Source organism: Bufo gargarizans, chromosome 4 (genome assembly GCF_014858855.1).
Source record: "Bufo gargarizans isolate SCDJY-AF-19 chromosome 4, ASM1485885v1, whole genome shotgun sequence".
NCBI classification, from domain to species: domain Eukaryota; kingdom Metazoa; phylum Chordata; class Amphibia; order Anura; family Bufonidae; genus Bufo; species Bufo gargarizans.
In genome coordinates, this window is record NC_058083.1 from 122,363,709 (window position 1) to 122,388,928 (window position 25,220).

At 39.1% G+C, this 25,220-nt stretch overlaps 1 protein-coding gene across 1 annotated transcript in view; it reads right to left on the reverse strand.

Annotated features, from left to right (window-relative positions):
- CLSTN2 (calsyntenin 2) overlaps nt 1–25,220 on the reverse strand; it is a 1,274,585-nt gene that overhangs the window by 744,099 nt on the left and 505,266 nt on the right. The window contains exon 2 of the mRNA XM_044290609.1: nt 21,601–21,723. Coding sequence (XP_044146544.1) covers nt 21,601–21,723 — 123 coding nt within the window. The remainder of the gene's footprint in view (nt 1–21,600; nt 21,724–25,220) is intronic.

Genomic DNA, 25,220 nt, shown 5'->3' on the forward strand with positions numbered 1-25,220 from the left:
AGACCTACTGGAACCTGCATGGAGACGAGATTTTCCCAGTAAACAGTGAAGTTTGGTGGAGGCAAAATCATGGTCTGGGGTTACATCCAGTATGGGGGTGTGAGAGGGATCTGCAGGGTGGAAGGCAATATCAATAGTCTAAAATACCAAGAAATCTTAGCTACCTCTTATATTCCCAACCAGAAAAATAGGCCAAATTCTGCAGCAAGATGGTGCTCCATCGCATACTTCCATACTTCCATCTCAACATCAAAGTTTCTAAAGCCGAAGAAGATCAAGATGCTCCAGGATTGGCCAGCCCAGTCTCCAGACATGAACATCATTGAGCATATGTGGTGTAGGATGAAAGAGGAAGCATGGAAGACGAACCAAAAAAATATTGATGAACTCTGGGAGGCATGCAATTGTATGAATCCTTGCCAAACTGCATGGATGCTGTCCTTCAAGCTCATGGAAGTCATACAAGATATTAAATTTGGATCTCACAGCACCACTACTTAATTTGCTGACATATTTTTGGATTTGCAGTAAAGTTGTTCAATTTCTGTATAGGCGACAAAACCTTTGTGTTGCCAAAATTTGACCTTTCTGTCTTAATTAAATGATAAATCATTTTTCAGTGAAACTAATTTATTTCAGTTCATTAAACATCATTTGGGAGGGTTTTAGCTTTTCATATGAGCTATTTCTAACACCAATTGATTAATTAAAAGTCAGGTTAAGAGCAGTAGTTTCTACAAAATAGAGAAGCGACAAGACTTTTGTCAGGGACTGTAGTACATGAATGACATCTGTGTGCTTTCTGCATTTTTTGCATTCCTACAGAAATAAACAGGTTCTCGTGTGATCCACAAAAAATGTGAATCTGATATGGACCCAAAATATGGTGAATAAGACCTTAATGGAAGCATTATAATTGTAATAATTTCCATTACACAGTAATTGTTTCACTTGGTTAACTAATTCTTAAAAATTTGCACAGTGGACAGCAGCATAAATACTGTTCGGGCCCATTTATACAACATTTTTTGAAGCTGTTTTTCATGTTTTTTTTCATGCAGAATCTGCCTGCATGGGAGTAAGAACTTGCTTTTTTCCATGGAAAAGGGAAGTAGCATGCTTTATCTTGGAGCAGGATCCACACTGATTCTCCTATTGAAATGAATAGGAAGCTGAAAAAAATGTGCCAAAACCGCACTGAAATTAGCCTGGATTTTTTTCTGCATGTTTGCAAAATCCATCATGTGAACATACCCTTAGGTTAAACATGCTCAATGTGTATATTCAATTATGACCATAGATACTGTAAATGAGCAACCATGGGGAATGGAGAATTCCTGATCTGGTGAATGAACAGGGTTAAATTGCTAAGGTAATCAATATGCCATAAATGCCTATAGTGATAAAACATAAGTGCAATAGTCATAGCAATTGCTAATGGAGCAGCTTCTTGGGACCATCGCTAATCCCGTATGTGTTTGCAGGTAGAAGCCAATAAAACTGCTTGTACTGAACACTGATTGGTTTCCTTTATTGTTAACAGTTTAATGGGTACCTTTCAATTAAAAAATATTTTGTCATAGTAACTTGTCAAATTTTGATTCATGGGAGTCCAGGTGGTGAGACCCCACCGATCAACGATACCGAAAACGATAGGATAGAGGCACTCAACTAAACGCTGCCTATTTATTTATTTTTTATTAGCTTTACTTTGCTTTCCTTGAAGAGTGGATCAAGCAGTGCACAGACTCAGAAAGTCTAGGGTTATTTATAAATGATTTTACTTATTCAAAACTGTTTAAGCTTCTCAACACTTTTTTTAAATGGTGAGAAAGGGTGTGGGTCTTAGCAGGGCGGTGTGAGGTGTCCTTCTCCCGCCAGATTTACTATAACTTGTGCCAGAAACGGGTGTAAAGTTGTAGCTCAAGTCTATGCCAGCCCCTAGCTGGTGCAGATTTGAGTGCCAGAGATACACTTAATTCAGCTACCTCTTAATAAATTAGATGCATCATACTGTAGCACAGGGGGATAAGTGTACCCCTAAGGGTCTATACTCAGCCTTACCCTGCTCTCCAAGACACAAGCTAAGCTGAAAGGGGCACAGCGCTCTGCTAAGTGCTTCAGTCTCTTTATTATTAAATGGCAGCTTTCTCTTAGTTCTCTGGGACTGCTGCAATGTGATTGATAGTCCTGGTCTAGAGTCTGGCTGCATAATCATGTGCAGGAAGAACAGACAGATTTACTAATTCTTTAGACAGCACGAGAGATGCTCCAAATTTATCACAATGGCCCTGGATGATAGATTTGGTGCAGGGATAGAAAATTTTGTTTAACTTTATATCCCCTATTGGCTTACTTTGAAGACATTTTTGTGCCAAAATTTCTGCAAAATTGTAGGGCAAAGCATTACATCTCACGCCACACTACCTTCACTGCTAAGCTGCTCCACTTTCATGTGAAGTCATGCTCCCTTGGTAATCTAGGTGCAGGGAATTTTTTTAAACCTAGATACACCAAATTGCACCAAAATGTGCATTTTACAACAAGGTCTAGGTCACATTAGAAGGTCAGTGTTATCAAGCAGCACAAGGAATCTTCTCAACTATGTCCAGCTAAAACTGAGGAAATTTTAAACAATATACGATGATGTACTATATAGATGTTTATTGATTTTTCTCTATGAAAAGTCAATATATATTTTTCTAGAAGATTTACCAGAAGATGAACAAACTCTTTTTAAAGGGATGCAAGAGATTACAGTTTGCCTTTTTCCAGAAACAGTGCTGCTCTTGTCCATGATCTGTTTCTGGAATTGGACACCAGTGTTGGTTCTAGAAATGCTGTTCTGCAGGTGAACTAGTACTAAACTCTAAATTAATGTAATACAGAATTATGTACTCCATAATACAAGACATTGTAGTCCACATTTGAGATGATATGTTGTTTCCGTCTTGTTTTGTTGAATAGCCTTTTAATACAAGTATAACATTAGACAAGTTGTCATCAAACTCCCAACTCCTGTAAAGTTAAAATCCGCCAGGCCTAGAGCACTGATAACATTCCTCACTTCAGGCAACTAAGTATTGCTTTTTAATTAAATTCTTTTATAAGAAGAGCTAGACTATAAGTAACTTGTTATCATCAGATAAACAATATTTAATTATGTTCTTTATTAGCAGTAATAATGGCGGCTACAATCTATTCTCTGGGTTTATTTGTGTCCTAATACAATATTGCATGTCCTCTGGAAAAAGCTTTAAAAGTATATTTCAAAAGCTAGTTTGTTTTACAAGTTATTGCTGCTATAAAACAGTATACAAATCCAGTTAGCATATTTTATGTTAATCTCCACCACTTTCATTATTACAGTATTTTAAATTGTTACGAGTCTAAAGCTCAAGATTGTGAATTCCCTTCTAAGTCTGATGAAAAAGCCTTATTTTTACTCTCTTGTAGATTTAATGTCTCATAAGAAGTGTTATCTTCCAGCTCCTAAGACAAGAAAGCAAAAAAGATTGGACCATTGCATTTTATTTTGAAAATAAAATGTTTTGTTAAAATAAAAGATACAATGTAACAAAAACATTGTCGATATAGTACAGACAATACTAAGGCCGGCTTATGACTCTTTTTGCAATAGAGTTCTTTTCGTAGAATTCCAAAGAGATCTAGTAAAAATAATATATGTATAATGCACATATCTGGGAGTTTGTTGCGCAGTCATTGTTCATTTCTAACCCGTTTTGCATTGTATATATCCTCACTCCTGTAAGCTTGGGATATTATTGCCTTTCCATATCTTCTTTTTAAAGAAAGTGCTGTATATATCATTTTAATTTGTCAATAACATGCTGAACTCAGCAGTCTGTGCAGAGTAAGAAATTCAACAGTTCTTGGCTGCAGTTCTTTAAATCTGATAAGTCTGGCCAGTAGGGCGAGGTATCATATTTGGTCAAATAATTTGGCTGACATTTTAACCTGACCTCATTGAGTAGTCAGACTATCAAATAAAAAATAAAATGCAATGTTTTGCTTATTGGTAAAGTCATAAATATTATCCTTCCAAGACGACAAAATGAAGGTCTACTTTTGCTGAGATCTGTTATGGGGTATTTAAAATTCTCCCAGTTGCTCCTGAGAAAAACACAGCAAATTAGGATTTCCTAATCAGGCAGAATAAATATACAGTTTCTCATCTCACCTCACCTTATGTTTTAGATCAGTGATGCCCATAATCTTATGACTACAGGAGTTCAGCTTTTCTCACCACGAGCTAGTGGTTGACAGCCACCCCTGTATACATGCTCACACAGAAGAGATATTTAATTATGAGGTTGTGAAAGCTGAACATCTAGACTCATCATCCCTGTGGCACTAAGGCCCCATCACCTTTCTGGCATCCAGACAGGCCCTTATACCATACACCTCTCCAAAAGAAGAAGAATTGTTCTGTGCCTCCAGATTATTAAGGTATATAATAAAGAAAACCGTGCTGCTTGAACTTCAGTGCAGTTCACACTGAGGGAGACAAAAGGTATCTATCAATGCGATTCCTCAGTTTTGGTTCCCACTAAGGTCGATGCTCAAATCTCCTAAAAGTCAAAGAAGAGACAGCCCAACATAGTCAAATACCGCCAACTGAGTTTAACTAACGTGATTTATTGTACTCACAAGATCCATAAAACAACATGCATATAAAATTTGCACATCCTCTCATGAAACGCCTGACCCGGGTTTCGCCTCCGCTTCGATGAACTTTTAGTCCCAGAAGATTGGAAATTGGCAAATGTTGTACCCATTCATAAGAAAGGTAGTAGGGAGGAATCGGGCCAGTAAGTCTGACATCAATAGTGGGGAAATTAATGGAAACCATACTGAAGGAGAGGATTGTGGAACATCTAAAATCCGATGGGTTTACTTCAGGGAGATCATGTCAAACTAATCTTATAGATTTTTTGGATTGGGTGACTAAAATAATAGATGGCAGAGGTGCAGTAGACATCGCTTATCTGGACTTTAGTAAGGCTTTTGATATTGTCCCACATAGAAGGCTTATCAATAAAGTGCAGTCTTTGGGCTTGGACTCCGATATTGTTGAATGGATTAGGCAGTGGCTGAGGGACAGACAGAGGGTTGTAGTCAATAGAGCATATTCAGACCATGGTCTTGTTACCAGTGGGGTACCTCAGGGATCTGTTCTGGGGCCCATATTGTTTAATTTCTTTATCAGTGAAATTGCAGAAGGCGTCGATGCTAAGGTGTGTCTTTTTGCTGATGACTCAAAGATTTGTAACAGGGTTGATGTTCCTGGAGGGATACAACAAATGGAAAAGGATTTAGGAAAACTAGAGGAATGGTCAAAAATCTGGCAACTAAAATTTAATGTGGATAAGTGCAGGATAATGCACCTGGGACGTAAAAACCCAAGAGCAGAATATAAAATCAGTGATACAGTCCTAACCTCAGTATCTGAGGAAAGGGAATTAGGGGTCATTATTTTAGAAGACTTAAAGGTAGGCAGACATTGTCATAGAGCAGCAGGAAATGCTAGCAGAATGCTTGGGTGTATAGGGAGAGGAATTACCAGTAGAAAGAGGGAAGTGCTCATGCCGCTCTACAGAGCACTAGTGAGACCTCATTTGGAGTATTGTGCGCAGTACTGGAGACCATATCTCCAGAAGGATATTGATACTTTGGAGAGAGTTCAGAGAAGAGCTACTAAACTGGTACATGGATTGCAGGATAAAACTTACCAGGAAAGATTAAAGGACCTTAACATGTATGGCTTGGAAGAAAGACGAGACAGAGGGGATATGATAGAAACTTTTAAATACATAAAGGGAATCAACTCGGTAAAAGAGGAGAGAATATTTAAAAGAAGAAAAACTGCTACAAGAGGACATAGTTTTAAATTAGAGGGGCAAAGGTTTAAATGTAATATCAGGAAGTATTACTTTACTGAGAGAGTAGTGGATGCATGGAATAGCCTTCCTGCAGTAGTGGCAGCTGCAAATACAGTGAAGGAGTTTAAGCATGCATAGGATAGGCATAAGGCCATCCTTCATATAAGATAGGGCCAGGGGCTATTCATAGTATTCAGTATATTGGGCAGACTAGATGGGCCAAATGGTTCTTATCTGCCGACACATTCTATGTTTCTATCATCCGAGTGGCACAAAGGCCCCATTACTTTTCTGGCATCCAGAAAAGCCCTTATACCATACAGCTCTCCAAAAGAAGAAAAATTGTTCAGTGCCTCCAGATTACTCTACCATTTCTGCAGTTTTAGTGAGGGCCTGCCCTGGATTAAGCCAATGTTCACCCAAATTGACCTTCCACAGTGGCAACAATCACGTCACTGTCACTTATGCATCATGTATTACGTCACTGGGTTACTCCACGTAAATGGAGCAGTAGTCCACATGTGTTATCAGTACTCCCTTCTTTTCTATGGGACTACCAGAGATAGCCGAGCATTGTACTCAGCAGCAGCAGTGTTCCCTGTAAGCTGCGCGGGCGTGCAGCTGCGCAACTTTCTTTATGCCTCCACTCAGGACCTCTGCAGGCCCGCTCAGTCCAAATGCCCATGTGCCATTACATAATATTTTACATGTATACGCTGCGCTAGTGCTGCGATAAAAACAGCCGGGCCCAGAGTGGAAGGAAGAGGGGAAAGGAGAGTGAGGGTGGAGGGACTTAAGTTCCAAACGCATCCGCCCCTCTCTTCTTCATCTTCAATGGAATATTCAGCCCAGCGCCAGATTGTTCTTCTCCTGGTGGGGTGCTGGGCACCTGTGAAGAAGAGGCAGGGCAGAGCAGCAGTGACAGCCAGAGAAAGAGTGTGTTTAGCAGCCAGAGCACCTCTTCAAATATTTACAGTGGGATTAAATCTACACTGTCACTATATTACTAGTCTGTCTCAGAGTGAGACAGCCAGGCCAGCTCATACTTATATTCAGTTCTGTGTCCTTCATTTGCTGGTGGCCCTGGCAGGCAGTGGAAGTTGGAGCATACACCTGCTGAGCCTGTTGTTTAGTGCTCTCCCTGGTGTCTGAGCCTCGGTCACTCGCAGCCTATGGACATTTGAAAAATATTCCCAGTCCAGAGTCCACTCCTGGGGCCAGCAGCAGCCGCCAGGGTCCTCTATTCCAGGATTTGCCTGTTTCTTTATTGATGTCTAGTCGGTAGGTTGAGGTTCCTTATTTACTTACACTTTACATTAGTTAAGCTGAGTTCACATCACCGTTATATTATAAGAAATACTGCAAAAAAATACTGTAAAAAAAAAAAAAAGATCCTGTGCATCAGTTGCACATTTGGCCTCCATTTATACCATTTCCATCTGAGATACACTATCTTGCATGCAGTACTTTTTTTCCATCTTAAAAAACAAATCTCAGACTGAAATGGCTCAAACAGAGGACAAATGAGCACATGATGCACAGGATCCATGGCACCACAGCGCTGGGGCCTACACCATGCTATACAATGTACATTATAATCCATACAGCATGCCGTACAATATACAGTATAGTTCATACACCATGCTGTACAGTATACATTATAATCTCTGCACCATGCTGTATAATATACATTATAATCTCTGCACCTTGCTGCATAATATACATTATAATCCCTGCACCATGCTGTACAGTATACATTATTATCCATACACCATGCCGTTCAATATACAGTATAGTTCAGATACCATGCCGTTCAATATACAGTATAACACCTACACTGTGGGGTTATTGTGTACAGTATATTGTACGGCATGGTGTATGGATTATACTGTATTGTACGGCATGGTGCAGGGATTATACTGTATACTGTACAGCATGGTGTATGAACTATAATGTATACTGTACAGCATGGTGCATGGATTATAATATATATTATACAGCAGGGTGTAGGGATTATGTTGTATACTGTACAGCATGGTGTATGAACTATACTGTACTGTATATTGTATGGTATGGGGCAGGGATTTTATCATGCATTCTGTACTGCATAGAAAAAAAAGGGGGGGTCAGTCAGCACATCCCAAAGCGCAGGGGCACGTTGCTATGGCTGAGAACAAGACTGTTAAACAAAACAAGCAATGCAACAGCTCACTGCAAACCAAATAAAGTACAAAATTGCATCATAATATCAAATGCTGAACTAATAAGTTAGAGATACTTGGCAAATCGTTTTGTACAAAATTATTTGAGCCCGTCTGCCGAACGTCAAGGCAATCTCTAGTTAGACGGGTTCCTAACACTAAATATACCTGTTATGTGCCATAGCGGCTATCATATAATTCAAGAAATTGCAGGTTCCACTTACATGCTGGATCCGCCTGAATTTCTGTCATTTTCGGTGCCAAAATGGCCTCCATTATATCCAGGGAAAGCAGTTACCAGCATGCACGCCAGACCCACTCCTGCATGGTGTAGGGATTATACTATATATTGTACGGCATGGGGCAGGGATTTTATCATGCATTCTGTACTGCATGGTGTAGGGATTATACTGTATATTGTACGGCATGGTGTATGGATTTTATGTATATTACACAGCATGGTGTATGAACTATACTATATATTGTATGGCATGGTGCAGGAATTATAATGTATTCTGTACTACATGGTGTAGGGATTATACTGTATATTACACTGCATGGTGCAGGGATCATACTATATTTTACGGGATGGTGCAGGTGTTACACTGTATGCTCTTTGATGTGACAATTATCTTAGGTTTTCCTATCATCCACCTTTGATAGCGCTGTGCCCAGCTCTGAGCCGGCCCCGCTTAGCAGCTGCCAAGGCTTAGAGGGAACACTGCTCAGCAGTCCCAGAAGACAATGGAGCAATGGTCACACATGTGTCCCACTATTCCAAATTCATGGGGCAATTTGGGAACTCTGTTCTTGTGATCGCCATGCACCTGTGGTGTACCTGCCAAAGAGGTATACCAACCATACCACCATGGGCGAACTGAGAACTTAAAGTGGCCCTGGAGAAAAAACTAAAACTAACCCCATATTGTAGGCGGATCCAAATTGACAGAAGGTGTGGAAACACAAGGAGGCGGGGCCAACAAAAGTAGTAGGGGCCTGAAATACTGTAGTGCAGCACAAAATACCTGCCCAGCAGAACAAAATACCACAGCGCAGTACAAAGTACTGCCGCCCTCAACCCCTGTGGATGGTGATACAGTTGAGTTCAGAATGGCACTTGTGGCTGTTGGCCAGGTGCATAATTACCTGATGTTCCTACCATTAAGTTATTGCTAAAAGGATCAGATCATTATGCACCTGGTTGGCAGTCATAAGGAGGACTCAGGTGGCCCCTTAGGCATCAAGCCAAGAAATTTCCCCATAGGGTCTATGGTCAGTCCTCCCCTGCATACCAGTGTCTTAGGCTTTTGGGAGGAGGATGGGCCCAAAATACTGAACCGCCCATAGCTTTAGGAGGTGCAATTGTATCAGTCACTCCTGGGCCTTCGTGCCTGAAAGAGTTCTCTCATGTTCTTCAGAGATCAATGGGATCTAAATCTAGAGTTAGACAGTCCACGTAAGCAAGCAATTATTAGGAAGGGACCGTTCCTTGCCCATAAGTCCCTGCTTATCAGTGACAGTGAAGAGCTACATTCACATGCAACAATCGCCTCCATCGTATGGGAATGAACGATGGCTACTGTTATTGCTCATTCTCATACAGATTCATTGTTTTTCGGCTCAATCTGCTGTCCAGAAATGATGATTGAGGTGCCCACATGAAAGATTTTTTCACCTGAGGAACAAGCTCCTTGGCACCGTTACACAGGCAGATTATCGGGAAATAGTGTACCTACTAACGTTCATTCCTGATAAGCGGCCTGAAAATCGTGACTTGTAAGCCCAGCATAAGGGTTTGGGTGAAAATAATGGGTGATGGGACCACCTTTGTGCCTGCCAGTGCCACTACTAATGCAATGTGTTTATAAGTACTGCATATAGAAATTCACAATTGCAAAAAGAAGACTTTTAGTAGAGTGGTATAAGTTCAAAACCAATATCCTTACAGTAAAGAAGCAATTTGTCTTGTAAGGAGCTTCTGATGGCTTTTGTTCATTTTCTTGTATAGATAGTAAAGCAATGCTCTGCTGCCTTCATCATTAATTGACACAAATGCACCAGTACATGGGAAAGCTAATGGGATTTTCACATACTTCATTGGACAAACAACGTATTATGTAAAAAGATAGAAGTCATTAGCTTGAAATGATAATGTTCTGCAAAAAGTGCTAAAGCATTTTATTTTCAAGTTTAGGGAGAAAGTATGCACATTTATGAGAAAATAAATGGCAAGAAATGTTACATGAATAGCAATAAAATATTTTCCAAAATAGCCAAGTGTTGATGTCATTATTCATATCTGGAAACACTAATAGCTCCCTTAGAAGAAATCACAAAATATATAAAAAGCAGAGTCATGTACAGATGTAGCACACATCAAGTGAGCTATCTACTGAAGCATGCCGTTAGCTCCAAGACATAGTCCAAAACTATGCTAGTATGCTATACTGATGTGGCCATGAATTGTACAATTGTTAAAGAGGACCGGTCTTCTCTCCTGACATGGCTGTTTTAGTAAATAATTATATTCCACATAAAATGACAATTCTGGGCCAACTTTTCGTATGACTCTGTATTGTGCCATTCTTCTGTTATTTTTGCTAGAACCTTTTTGGATAAAGATACACATGAGAGCTACCAGTTGGGGCATGTCCCTGCACAGGCTGTCCTTGTCCAATCAGCACTGCCCTTGTCAGTCTGTACAGGGACACACTTCAACTGGTAACACCCATCTGTACCTTTATCCATAAGATTCTAGCAGGAATACGAGAAGAATGGTACAACACAGGGCATATGAAAATATGCTCCTCAATTGTCATTACATGGGGCATGCACTTAGATATTAAAATAGATATATAAAGAGAGGTGGCAGGTTCTCTTGAAGCTTGCCTTCATATAAATGTCGGCCCAATGTTTTTTGTAGGCAACTATTCACCCAGACCGCTTCACACACATGAACACTTGGCTCTGATGCGTGTGATATCCAGGACAAGGGAGGAGTAATCTGTTGCCAGACAATTTTTACAGCTGCTTGTTCCATTAGAGAATAAAAGGATTGGATATTTTCATCAAAACCAGACTAAGAAGTCCACGGAAGAGAATCCCAGGTCGTCAAAAGAGATAGCAAATGTTCAAACAGCGAGAGAAAAATTTTCTTAGCGATGATTAAGAACATGGGCTTCATTGTTCAAAGCACATGAGCTTCACAATCAAACCTTTTTTTATATGTTTTTTAACGTGTTACAATAAAGGCATGAATTTTTATTTAAGTGCTGGAATTTTTTTCTCTCTCTCGCTGTTTGGACATATTAACAATATATTAGAATACTCATATGATCTTGATTTCACTATGACAGTCTTAAAGGGTCACTGTGCTAATGTATAAAAAAAAAACTTTTGATATATTCTAAATATTAAAAGTTTTGATTAGTGAGTTTCTGAGATCTGAGACCTCCACTAATGTCTAGAAGGAGGGGAGATAAGTGCTTGTTTAGGACAGGAAGCTAGACTGGCTCAATAGAAACTCTATGGCTCATCTCGCTCCCATCTCTTGCAATAAAGAGAGAAGTGCTCGCTTAGCTCTAGAGATCTTGGGGTTCGCTTGTTCTGGAGATTGTGGGGGTCTCAGCATTTAGACCCCCCCACACAGATCAAAACTTTTGTCCCTATAATATATTAAAAGTTTTCTGAAAGCTCACTGAAAGCTAACTGACCCTTTAAGACCCTTTAAGGCCATAGCCATGGTCATTGTGGTAATCTTGTAGAATATATTTATAGAGAGATAGGGAGAAAGCGACAATCTTTAAAAATACAGTACAAGAACATATTTTTTTTCACTGTGTTATGGCTACTTTGTTACTACACATTTAATAGACCAAATCTTCTCTCTTGTTAAGTTCAGTGACTGATCATTAATGTTCACTACTCCTGTGGGAAGTTATATCACTTAATACTTTCAATAGAATCCATTACGCTACATGTTTTAACTCATAAACCAGAGGCAGACACCCTTTATTCACACTAGTAATGTTGAAGTCAATATGCCCAGGCTCGGACTGGCCCACAGGGGTACAGGGGAATCCCCCGGTGGTCCCCTGAGCAAGGTGGGCCCCTAGTCTCCCACCCCCTGCACAAGTGGCACATAACACATTAGATTTAGTACACTACATACATAGACAAAAAAATCACTGAAAAAAACTAAGATAAAAACATCCTGCATCCTGCATCCGGTATGATGTACAAATTTGCGGATGTCCCTGGCCATATTATTAAAGAAAATAATATGTGGTACATATAGGTGTGCTTGCTCCTCCTCCCATTGGTTGCTGGATGCACATGGAGGTGACTAGGAGCAGCACACCATATGTGCGGCATCTGCGCTCCTGAACATAGTAGCCCAACGGCTTAGGTAGGTTTAGCGTAGGACCCGCCTGACCTGAGACCACCTTGGCGCTTGGTAGGCGGGCTTAGATGTGTTTTGATCAAAATATATTGGCTAAGTGTTTTAGATATTATCATATCAGAGTGAGGACTTTGTCCATATATAGTGCTTGCATCTACTTTACTAAGTGCAATATTATCTTATTTTTGTGATTTTCTACACTACATACATATATTCAATGTACAGCACCTCAACCAGCTTATGTTCATATAAAAAATTTGTTAGATTATTTATTATATTTAAATGTATCCGTACGGTGGGCCGCCAAAATAAATTTTACTGGTGGTCCCTAGGTACCCCAGTCCGACACTGTATAAGCCTGTGTGCTGTTCAACTGTAGAACAGATAACACATGGACTGAACACTGACATACATATTATAGTCAATGGGCTAATTCCAATTTTCCACAGAGACCATTGCAGGGAAATTTTTTAGCATCAATTGCTTTGGTCCAATTCCTGCACTAGTCTAGTCAATGGGTCTTGAAAAAAATGCATGCATGCTTTTTCCAATTCTTGTACTAGTCATCAATAGGTCTCGAAAGAAAGAAAGAAAATAAAAACAGCACATGGACATCATCCGTCTGTATTCCGTTTAAAATTGACAATTTTTAGAAGACAGAACATGTCTTACAATGTTCGTTAAAATGTATATAAAAAATATAAATTCAAAATCCTGCATTGGTACAGTAATTTCTTAATAATTATGTTTACAACAGTAGGAACTATAGAGTCATTTATGAAGAAATTTATTAAGACCAACATTTTAGACACTGGGCTTAATAGCCCCGTGCACTAGCGGTAGATCCGCCAAAGTTATGAAGACTTGTCGGTCTCTACAAACCTTCCGCGCCAGTCTAAATCTACGCCAGGTCCCTTGCTGGCTTAAATTTAGACAATTTAGACTAAAACAGGAGTAGAAAATATAAATGAGATGGGCTGGTCCTCCATCCCCTCCCGCGCACACCCCTTTTTTAGACATGGAGTGAACAGGGGAAAATTGCAGATTGTGGCACAACTAACCTTTGCACTGCAATCTGCACCAGAAATGCACCAAAAATAGGCAAATTTATGTTAGTAAATGACCTCCTCTATTTGTCTGATACATAACTGTTATACACCGAACTCAATAAAAAGAAAGTATGCAGCAATCTCCTGAGCTCCCTCTAGTGGTGACTGCAAATAGCCAGCATTTTATATTTGATGCTGTGTATCTGACAAAAATAAATAATGCTTTGAACTGTATAAAGATACATGAAGAAATAAATAGAGAATTAATATAAACACTTGGCAGAATTTCTGCACACTAAAAATATATCTACTGTATACATGTGGAAATATTCTAAAATAACAAAGATATCAAGATTGTAATGAAAATGTCTCTACATATGTAGTACGTATTCTATTGGTAAAAAATCATCTAGTGTACACACTCTACTCTGAGTCCTTGATCATTGATATGGATATGAACTCTTGTAGAGTCCTTGAAGTCAAAGTTACTTATCAGGCTTGTTTAAGAGGCTGATACTATCTGTGGCTGAAAGATAATTACTTTGAGATTAGAGCCTCTAGTTTATCTTTTTGTAAAGATACTTCATCAGTTTGTTAGATTACTACAATCACTATATGTATTTATTACACCCTGTGTTTTATCATTCAGGGAATAGCCTTTAACAATGTATGACAAGATCAAAAAAATTGTGCAAAAATGTTAGTTTGCTATTTTCTGTGGCTTCTTATTTCTTGGTGAGAAAGGGTTAAAACCTCAATATAGATGTAGAATAGTAGAGTTTACCTTATGAGATTGCATAGGTAGTTTTAAAGGGGACCGGTGACCTCTCCTGACATGTATGTTTCGGTAATTCTGGAGCACCTTTTCATTTAACTCTTTTTTGTGTCATTTCTAGAGATGAGTGAATTTCTCAAAAATTCGATTTGGCCGGTTCATCGAATTTTCCAGAAAAGTTTGCTTCGAAATGAATGAAATCGCAACGAATCGCATTAAAAACCGGCTATTTCTGGGCTGCATAGAGCCTTTATATGGGTTTAAAACACTGTGCCTTGCAGTAACACGCATAGGGAGTCTGCTAGAGTAGTGAAACAATACTGTGAGTCCGTATGACATGCAGATGACAGGCGGCGCTCTTAGAATCACTGCACACTTCACTTATTTGAGCAGTCACTGGGCCAAAACCGACCAAATAACTCAAGTATGAACTCAGCCTTACAGGTCGATGTTAGTGTAAAGAAGAAGCGCACTCCTTTTACACCCCCGTCAGCTGATTCCTCATAGATGTCTATATCTTTTTCTCTAGAAATATGACAATAAATGGTTTTAATGCAAAAACCATTGTGAATGGCGTGTATTTTTCTCTCTTAACGCAAATAACACCAAATGTGAACAGTGTCTATTTTTCTCGTACTGTACTATAATACGGCACTAAATGCTTTCACCATATATAGCTGCAGAAGTGAACAGAGTATATATTTCTCTTTTTCCACAGATATAAGCCACTAAAGGCTTTTCAACATAACACTTGCACCCTAAGAACAAATTGCTGGAATGACAGAGCTTTATAATGGCTATTTGGATCCCCAAATAATCTTTCCCTGCACTTGTAAATCGTATTTTTTTCCCAATGTTGTTTCCTGTATGACTCTCCCTAGCCCCTGCAACATCTGTCCCTGCACTAAGATGCTGTGAAATGATTCCTCCCTATCCTTATCGTGCACTTATAAAACGCTTTTTTTTTTCACAATTAGTTTTTCTTTCACTCTCCCTAGTGCCTGCATAAACGTCTGTCCCCGAACAATGTACGATGGTGAATGGCAGAATCTCAGATGGCCACCGTATTTATAGGGCTGTGACATCACTGGGCTGACTAGCTGGCTGCATGCATGGCATTATGGGTCACCCAGCCTTCCCAGAGTTCTTTGCCCCATGTCCTCACACATGTAGCCGCCATTTTAGCCACCAATGTAGCTGCCATATTAGGAAAAATTGTGATCCGTTACCACAAAGCGAGAGGAAATTCGCATTAGTTTAGAATCAAACTTTGTCAGCTTTGATTCGCTCATCTCTAGTCATTTCTTTTTTATTTCTATAGCTATAGCATCTATATTACTATATCTACTAAACATTTAATGATGAATTTGCAACTTGGTGTTACCAGTTTGAGGTGTATCCCTCACAGCACAGATTGAACAGTGCCCCCCTTCCTCTAATACCAACCAGTATGCAAATCCATTTGTAAAACTTCTAGTAGTGATTACTGAGAAATGAAATAACAGGAACAAATGTTCCAAAATATTTATTTCATGGGGAATATGTTAGGAGTAGAGATAAGTAGTCTTTAAAAATTAGAGGTTGTGCAGCCAGTAATATTAATGACCTATCCATTGGTCAATATAATCTGATGGGTGGGGGTCTGACTCCCGGCACCCCCATCATTAGAGGAGGCGGCACTCATGCGAGCATTACATCCTCTTCAAGATTACATTGCTCGCCATCTCAGAAGCCACGTAACCAGATTTGCCTAATAATCCTGTTCATTGTCTTCTTCTGTTGTCTATGTCCCCTATATATTTGTCAATCAGATGGCCTCCTGTCTAGGTGACCACATGTTTAGTCTCCTAACAGACTTCATTGAGATGGTGGGCCTGAGAGTGATCAGGACAGGTAGTCTCTACCCATAATTCAGTTATGGAAGATGTTTCCCACTTCTGGACTGATATCACAATCATGCATCTCTATATCTTCATCAGTATTTTTTTGAGAGTTTTGTACTGACTGTAATTACAATAGTACATTCACAAGTTTGGTGTTAGATGTGGCAGAGTTATCACATCTAGTTAGCGCATTTTGACTGTGACTGTTAACTCTGCTATATTGGATCTTTAAACAGATTTATGAAAATGACCTATAACTATGCTAATGTTTTTACACTTTTCTAGAGGGATTTATTATCTCCTTGCATTCAACTTAGACTAGACCTTCACCATTCATGTCAAATCCGCCCAGTATCTAGCAGATTGCTTCATTTTCAGATAACAGACATGGTAAAATATACTGTATGCTTCATGCTTTATTACTTTGAAGACGGAAACCAATGAATTATTCATTCTCTTGTGTGTGATGTCACTATTATAAGGAAATACATAGATGGAGGAGAACATGGTTATCAAGTGTAGAAAGGAGGCTTTTCTCAAAAGGAAAGCCTAAAGCCTTTCAAGCACATAATCTTTATATGGGAGTTGTTACTTTTAAAACTAAGATAACGCTCTTATAACACTTATTCAAGACAAAAGAGGGATTAACACTGTCCTAAAAGTATATAAAAGTAGGCCAGACAGCTATGCCAACATTTTTAAAGCAGCACACACTGAGTGATAATCTTACTAGATATCATGCACACTTTTTTCTTTCTTATGGCTCCTCTTGGCTGTAATAAATTAATTTGGTACATTTTACAACTCTCCTTAGCCATGCCCCCTTTATTAGACACTTTTCTAAAAGGGTCTAACATGCTTAATACATTTGGTATAAATTTGGCATATACAATCTGTGATATTTCAAATATATATATATATTTTGCACTATAGGTGGCAGAAACCTCATGCAGTTTTCCTAGGAAATCTTCTTAAAGGGAACCTGTCATCAACTTTATGCTGATCTCACTGAGGACAGCATAAAGTAGTAACTGAAAAGCTGATTTCAGCATTGTGTCATTCAATACATTCAATGTTGGCTTACTTTTAGACAGAATTTTACACTAGAATTGTGGTTAAATTTTGGTGCAAAACAGAACATCTTAGGATCCACCCCAGTCACACGACGCTCAACCCTTGAAAGTGTAGAAACCCTAGTTGCACCAAATTTCACAAAAAGTGCATCAAATCGTACCAATGTTTAGACAGATTCTAGGCACAGACACATTAGCAAATCTGGACCACAGTCATGGATCTGGTTTCTAATCATGATGCAATAGTTTGCTTTAATCTATTACACAAATGAACTGGATCGATTTACAGTTTTATTATTAAATATTTTACTCTGTGCCAGATGAAACAGGCACAGATCAAGTAGTGGTTCAAATGGCACATGCCAAATAATGCTTGATTTCACTGTTATGAGATTTTATGCCATTTTGATGCTTTTACAGTGACTGGGAAATGGGGTACAGCTAAAGATTAGCAGAATATTTGCAGGATTTAACACCATCAAGGACCTGGCATATATGAGTAGGAAAATGCAGGCATATTTCTGGCGCAGAGGTTAGTTGTGCCGCAATCTGTGCCTTTTCCCTGCTCACGGCATGGGCGGAAAAGGGGACGGGGCGCCAGGCCCATCTCAGGCATCATTTTCTATGACTGTTTTAGGCTTAGAAAATAGTCTAAATGTAAGTTAGCAAGGAATCTGTCTTACATTTAGAGTGGCTCTGGAGGTACCTCTTCATAACGTTGGCAGATCCACCACCAAATATAGGGGTCATTAAGACCTGTGCCTAAAACACCAGTCTTAAAAATTTACCCCCTAGGTGTATATGGAATAATGTATTACTGCACCCCCATTCATCCCTATACAGTTATAGGGGGACCTGTAAAGGACTTACCTACACGGAGACCCATTTATTTTAACAAACTTGCAGCCAGAATCCAGTTTACTAAGGACCTCCATTTGAATGACATATCCCGGCTCTAAACCATCTGTACCTTTTAACATCACATAATGGAAAGTATGTTCTCTGTAAGGAGGAATGGGTAATTTCTGCCGAACCTACACCGCACTGCTAATATAATGTTCTAAATGGAGGTTGCATTAAAGCATTTCATTTCATAAATATTCTAACACCCCTCAGCAGATGGGAGGTTACAAGGGCAATGGTTAAAAGTTGAATATTTTAAAACCTCGTTCTCAACAAAAGAACTTTCACTGCAATTATGAGCACAGCTTTCTCTCTCTCTTTTTTTCTTCTTTGATCCATTACACGTATAACTAGCAATGCAAAACTAAACGTATCCTGAAGTCCATTACCATAACCCATCTGCATTAGTGCCCTGCTTGTGCAGACAGAAAGAGCAGGCGTCACATTATGCCATTTTATGAGGTTAACAGCTGGTACGTACTTTGTGCCGATAGATTCCAAAATGTGCTGAGCGTCGAGCGAGCCTCTTTAATCTGGAGCCTGTCAGAGCTGCAGGTAGAAAGGTAGAATAATATGTCCCCGGTCAGAGCCCTGGTAGGACATCTGGCCTTCCTGTGACAATGACAAGGCTGCAGATGGACAGGCAATTTGGGCATTGTGGTCAAAGAAAAGCCAGTATGTTGGTGGAACCTCACCTAGACATAATGACAAGAGGGCACCTTATCTTTAGGAAATATTTAGAGGTTCAGCCTTGGAAGTAAGGGGCAGTGTAATCCCGTTATAACAGCTAGATCAGCAGCAGGTAATTGAATATTCGCTGTAGTCTTGGCAGATAGAATAAAAGTAAGAGATACCAGAACTGTCCAAGCTGTGGGTGACAAGGTCATTATGTATGATCAAACTTAAAGGGAGTCTGTCACCACGAAACTCACGGTTAAACCAGGCACAAAGCTTCGTACAGCTAGCTGAGCTGAATGCAATCATACCTCTCACTTAGTGAAAGAAAAACGACTTTTAATCCATATGAAAATAAAGAGTTAAGTGCACCGAGGGCGGATCCAAACTATCTGCGCACCCTTTCTCATCCTCCTTCCTCTGCCAGCCCCTCCCCCTCCTTCTGGATTGATAGGGCCAGGTTCCTGCATAATCATATCACCTCACCTTGTCAATCAAGAAGGGGAGGGAGGGGCTAGGAGAGGAAGTAGGCGGAGAAAGGGTGCACCGAGGGGCTCGGTGCACTTAACTGCTTATTTGCATATGAAATAAAAGTACTGCAGAATGAAGCAACAGATTACTAAGTGAAACATATCAGTGCATTCAGCTGAGCTAGCCCTACAAAGCACTGCTCCTGGCTTAATGGTCAATTTCCAGGTGACAGATTCCCGTCAAAGGGATATTCTCATCTCAGACATTTATGGAATCTCCATAGGACATGACATAACTGTCTGATAGATGTGGGTCTCAAGCCTTTCTCCAGAGTAGGAGTCTTGCAAGTTAGAGAAGCAGCATAGCACAGTGAGCTCGGCTGTCTCTGTAGAGCCGGCCACCGCGCCATTCTCCTCAACTCAACAGGCGAGGTGTACAGTAGGTGAGGGACCTCCATATATCAGGCATTTAGGCCAGATCCTATTGAGATATAAATGTCTGAGAAGAGAAAAACCCCTTAAGATTATAGTCCATGTATAGCATGAGATTATAACACGGTGAGCATACTCCAAATGGCGTATTAAATGTGCATGATGGTAAATTAAAGATGGAGAGTGGACATTTTGTAGTCATCAGCGTACAAGAATTCCTACAATCTGCTGCATTTCACTTCAGTGTCACATAATGGATCTTATTTCAGTTCACCATTCACACTGTATTGGAAGACATAATGGCTTAAATATGTGTGAGAATACTAGTTTTAATAATTGCTTTCCATTAGCTTGTAGAGATAGATAGATATGAAATGGATAGATAGATAGATAGATAGATAGATAGATAGATAATATTGATAGACAATAGATAAATAGATATGAAATGGATAGATAGATGGATAGATAGATAGATATTGATAGACAATAGATAGATATTGATAGACGATAGATAGATAGATAGATAGATAGATATTGATAGATAGATATTGATAGACGATAGATAGATAGATATTGATAGATAGATAGATACATATGAAATGGATAGATAGATAGACAATAGATAGATATTGATAGACGATAGATAGATAGATAGATAGATAGATAGATATGAAATGGATAGATAGATAGATAGATAGATAGATAGATAGATTTTGATAGACAATACATAAATAGATATGAAATGGATAGATGGATAGATAGATAGATAGATAGATAGATAGATAGATAGATAGATATTGATAGACAATAGATAGATATTGATAGATGATAGATAGATAGATAGATAGATAGATAGATAGATAGATATGAAATGGATAGATAGATAGATAGATAGATAGATAGATAGATAGATAGATAGATATTGATAGACAATAGATAAATAGATATGAAATAAATAGATAGATAGATAGATATCGATAGACAATAGATAGATAGATAGATATTGATAGACAATAGATAGATATTGATAGACGATAGATAGATAGATAGATAGATAGATAGATAGATAGATAGATAGATATGAAATGGATAGATAGATAGATAGATAGATATTGATAGACAATAGATAGATAGATAGATAGATAGATAGATATTGATAGACGATAGATAGATAGATAGATAGATAGATAAAAAAACACCAATGGTCGCAGATTATAAAGGATTATTCGGCTAGCATAGTTTATACAAAGATATAATGTGACACTGATTTGTATTTCTGTGAATTGCCAAATGATTTTCTCTATAGATGATGGTAGATTGTGCTTTATGTATGATAATCTAACAAATTTCAATATCATCAATGCAATAATTCTATTGTTGGATTCACTGGAGTTACATGGTATCAACTCTCTGTGTAAATGCTTTGGTTAAACGTTATTTTACCAGTAAAATATTGGACTGTTAGAAGAGGAAAACCTTCAGAGCTGGCGCTTGCCTCCCTTGGCTTTGAAATGGCTTCATACAAATAAGATTAGTCTCAGGTAAAGACCTCTGACAGTTCTGCACTTACAACCCATAAAAGATTAAATGTACCATTACTGCCATGACAGGTCATCGCCCGGGATGTAGACAAACCTTCACTAAATAAGGAATTTTGTTAATTCCATTAAATACAACGGAGTCAGTAAAAATCCATCTCCGCTGTGCGGCTTTTAATAATAATATGTCTTGTAGAAGAAAATGTAGCCATACTGTAATACACATTTGAATGAATCGTTTTTTGTACTTTTCTGATATAGATGGACTTATTAACCTGGAAATAGCAGTGTCCTACCTGCAAATGGAACCGGGGCATCCTTGTCCAATGCAACCAGAGGAGGATCCAGAATAACTGTGTCATTATTTTCAGTGATAACTCCATGATATGATGTTTCAATCCATGGTTTGTGCTTGTTCACTAAAAATAGACATAGAAAGAAAGATACCGTGTAAATGCCATCTAAAGTGAAAACATGAAGGAATAATTGGTCATTTCAATGGATGGGAATCTGGTGACTACTATTTTAGCTTTGCATGCATTACATACAGTAGCCTCAGAGGCTATGTCTACTTTTTCCACCAGTTTTTGTTTTGTTCCTTCTATTGTATCTAAGGAAGAAACTTAGCTATGTCAAAAATATTGTATTAATCCTTTTGATACCAACTGTAGTGTCCATGTCTACTTCCAGAATGACCCCTTCCTATGAATTTTACATATTTTAACTCTATATCTTTTATCATCGTTGAATCATGGTCGTTAAATCCAAACCAGGACAATTGTCTGAAAATGTTAGATGGTTTCAGTATTTCGCATCACACATCTTGGACCTAAAGCAACTGGCATTATTTTTTTCAATCACACAACCTGAAACCATCATAACCTCAGGGTGGAAGCTCAATAGGTTTCAGTGTAATGTAAATCAAATTGTACATCACTGACAGAAAGCTGAGGGCCTTTAATAAGCATGGAATGGTGTCTATTCCAAGCATTTCTAGCTAAAAGCCGGGGACTAAACCATAGTTACTCACGCATCGATCTGAGAAACTAAATGTGAGCTGTACATGAATGTTTTCATTTTTTCGTCTCTATTATTCTTCTGAAATCTGGAGAGATTTGAAGGAGCACTTTTTGAGAGGGACGTTGAAGCTGTTCAGTGAAAAATCCAATAACAAAATCTAAACACTAAAGTAGAACGTCTACAGTATGATAGAATAGGAATGCTAATAAATGAGCATCTAGCAGCATTTATTTCTGTGGTGAGCAATGAACTTACACTCCAAATTAGCTTCCCAGAAGAAGACGTGTTAAATATTATTAACAAGAAAGAAAGGACGCTCGTTAGAAGTTAGAAGTCAATTGGATCATCAGCGTATGATGACAGAAAACATTGCACTCTGTGCTCATGGTAAGCTCTACAGATAGATGAAGCTCATCAATCACAAAAAATTAGGTTGCTGCCTCCATTGAGGATTTCATAGAAACGCGTGGATTTTGACACATATTTTGATAGAGACTGTGGTCTGGATTTCAGCCTTTGCATTGTATAAAATTCAATTCATGGAAAAAATCGGCAACAGAATTTTTCGCTGGACACTAAATATGTTTGAAACCAAAATTTTCTCCAAAAAAACAAAAAAAAACACTAGACGGCACTGCTATCTGTATCCAGGAGGATTACAAGTCTCATTTGCACCATTCCTATCAGTCTACTCCATACTTCCCACTCCACACACTGGTGGTGCTCAGTAGAGTTGACAGAAGGCAGTCAATAGATATATGTGACCAAGAAAGAAGAACTGTGTCGCTCACTACTATGTGGTAAAAATTATTACATTCAGCATAGTGTGGACAGACCAGATCTTGATAAAGTGTGAAGACATTTGTCCACACTATACAAATGCTGAATAAAAGGTTTTTACCACTGGATGATTAGTGCTACTGTTTTTTTCTTTTTTGGGCACATAAACTATTTAAACCTAGTTATAGAAAAAATGTAGAAAGCCATACTCACCTTATAGATCACCTGCCTCCCCATTCTCCTAATAGTACCTGGTCCAGCAATTGCCTATTCTACTTTATTGATGCTTTATTTGTTCTTTGTCTTATTTATTGAGTAAATACATTTGGTGTTGCAGGTACAGTATATAGGGGCTAGAATCTACCAAAAGTGGCCCAATGTAGGACGAATAGGTTCATAGGCATTTAAGCTCCCAGTTTGTGCTATTCTACTACAGAAAGAGTTTAATGATAGAAAGGTCTCAGAACACACAGGGCATCATAGTTTACTGAATGGGGGGTGCGAAGCTGCATAGTACGCAATATCAAGCAGGTGGTTTCAATGTTGTGGCTGATCAGTGTCCTGTAAATGAAATGCCTGCACATAGCATTTGATGGCGGCTGTGTAGAGGGTTCACATTTAGCTCTGACACCATGGCTCAGTGAGTTGATATTTCAGCGCCCTAATTGCATTTTCCTGAACAGTCTCACAGGATCAATATGCCATCATGTCACACTTTTTTTTCTATGTTCTTTACATACATCATTATTGGCCAACTTCAGATCATCTATGTATGAAGCACATTTAGATGGATTCCATCAGCTCTGTATTGAACATATTTACTTGTGACATTACTATGAACCCTTTCAAAGCAGTGACAGATGATTGGCCAAGCAGATAATAACCCTGCTGCCAAGGTCCTAAATTACTCTATATTGTTGCACCTTTGCTGGAAGAGAAAGAGCTGAGATATTATATTATGATGGTGAATGCCACCTATGACATTGATGTTCTGCAACAGAAGGGACACAATAAAACTCAACGAGTCTGAAAGGATAGGGATGACAATGCACAATGGCTATATCAAAAGCCTGGTAGTTAACATGAACCATTTAAATATTAAACAGGTGTTGGTCATCTAAAAAAAGTATAGATGTCCTCTCACGCACAACCCTATACAGGTGGATATGTGTTGATGCATTAAATGTTAGAATAGTAACTGTAAAGCCCCTTTCAGAAGAGCGAGTTCCATGCATCGGACTAGCAGTGCATGTGTGCAGCAGCTCCCATCATGACCTCCCAGCACTGACTGGTCACATAGCATTATATTGACTTATGATGCTATGTAACCCTTAGAGGTCTGGAATGTATTGTAGAACACTGACATAATGATGGCAGCGTTATCCAAAACATTCCATAACTGTAAGTGCATCTTTAAAGCAATATAATGATATGTGACCCTGTCAGTGCTGGGAGGTCAGAACGGGAGCTGCCGCATACTAACATTGCGAGTCCGATGCGTGGAACTCACACATCTGAAAGGTGCCAAAGTAGCTTACCTGTCTAGGCTGCAGAGGCACTTAGCTTTTTCGCTGGCCGCGCCGGGGGAGACACACTGCTGAGTCACGCCCCCAGTGACATGGCTACATCCTGAGTTACTGGGAGCGATACAAATTATCTCCCTGCAGCGTGTGCGCTAGGGGAGGTGGGCAGTGGGCTGTGTGACAGCCCTTTGGTCCTATTGTTGTTAGCTTTGCTCTTGGTTTTATATATATATATATATATATATATATATATTAATTGCCGCTCAATGGTGAAGTACTTTTTTGGGGTCTATTATTAAAATTTTAATTGATTTATTTAATAATACATTGTCAGACAGACATATGACAGGCCCTTCAAAGGGAATGGGCAGTGGGCAAAATATTTCTGTCTCAGGAAGCAGAAGGAGGGTGGCAGCAGGAGTCACAGCAAGAGGCCTGAGCTTCCAGTGTCATCTAGCGGTCGTGTCTTGACTAGAAATCCGGCATTGGTCGAATGGTTGACTTGGTCTTCGACTTCGTCGCAAGTGACATCAGACACCCCCAGTCAAGAGTCGGTGGGTTCATCTGACACGACTCTTAGTTGGCATGGCTTG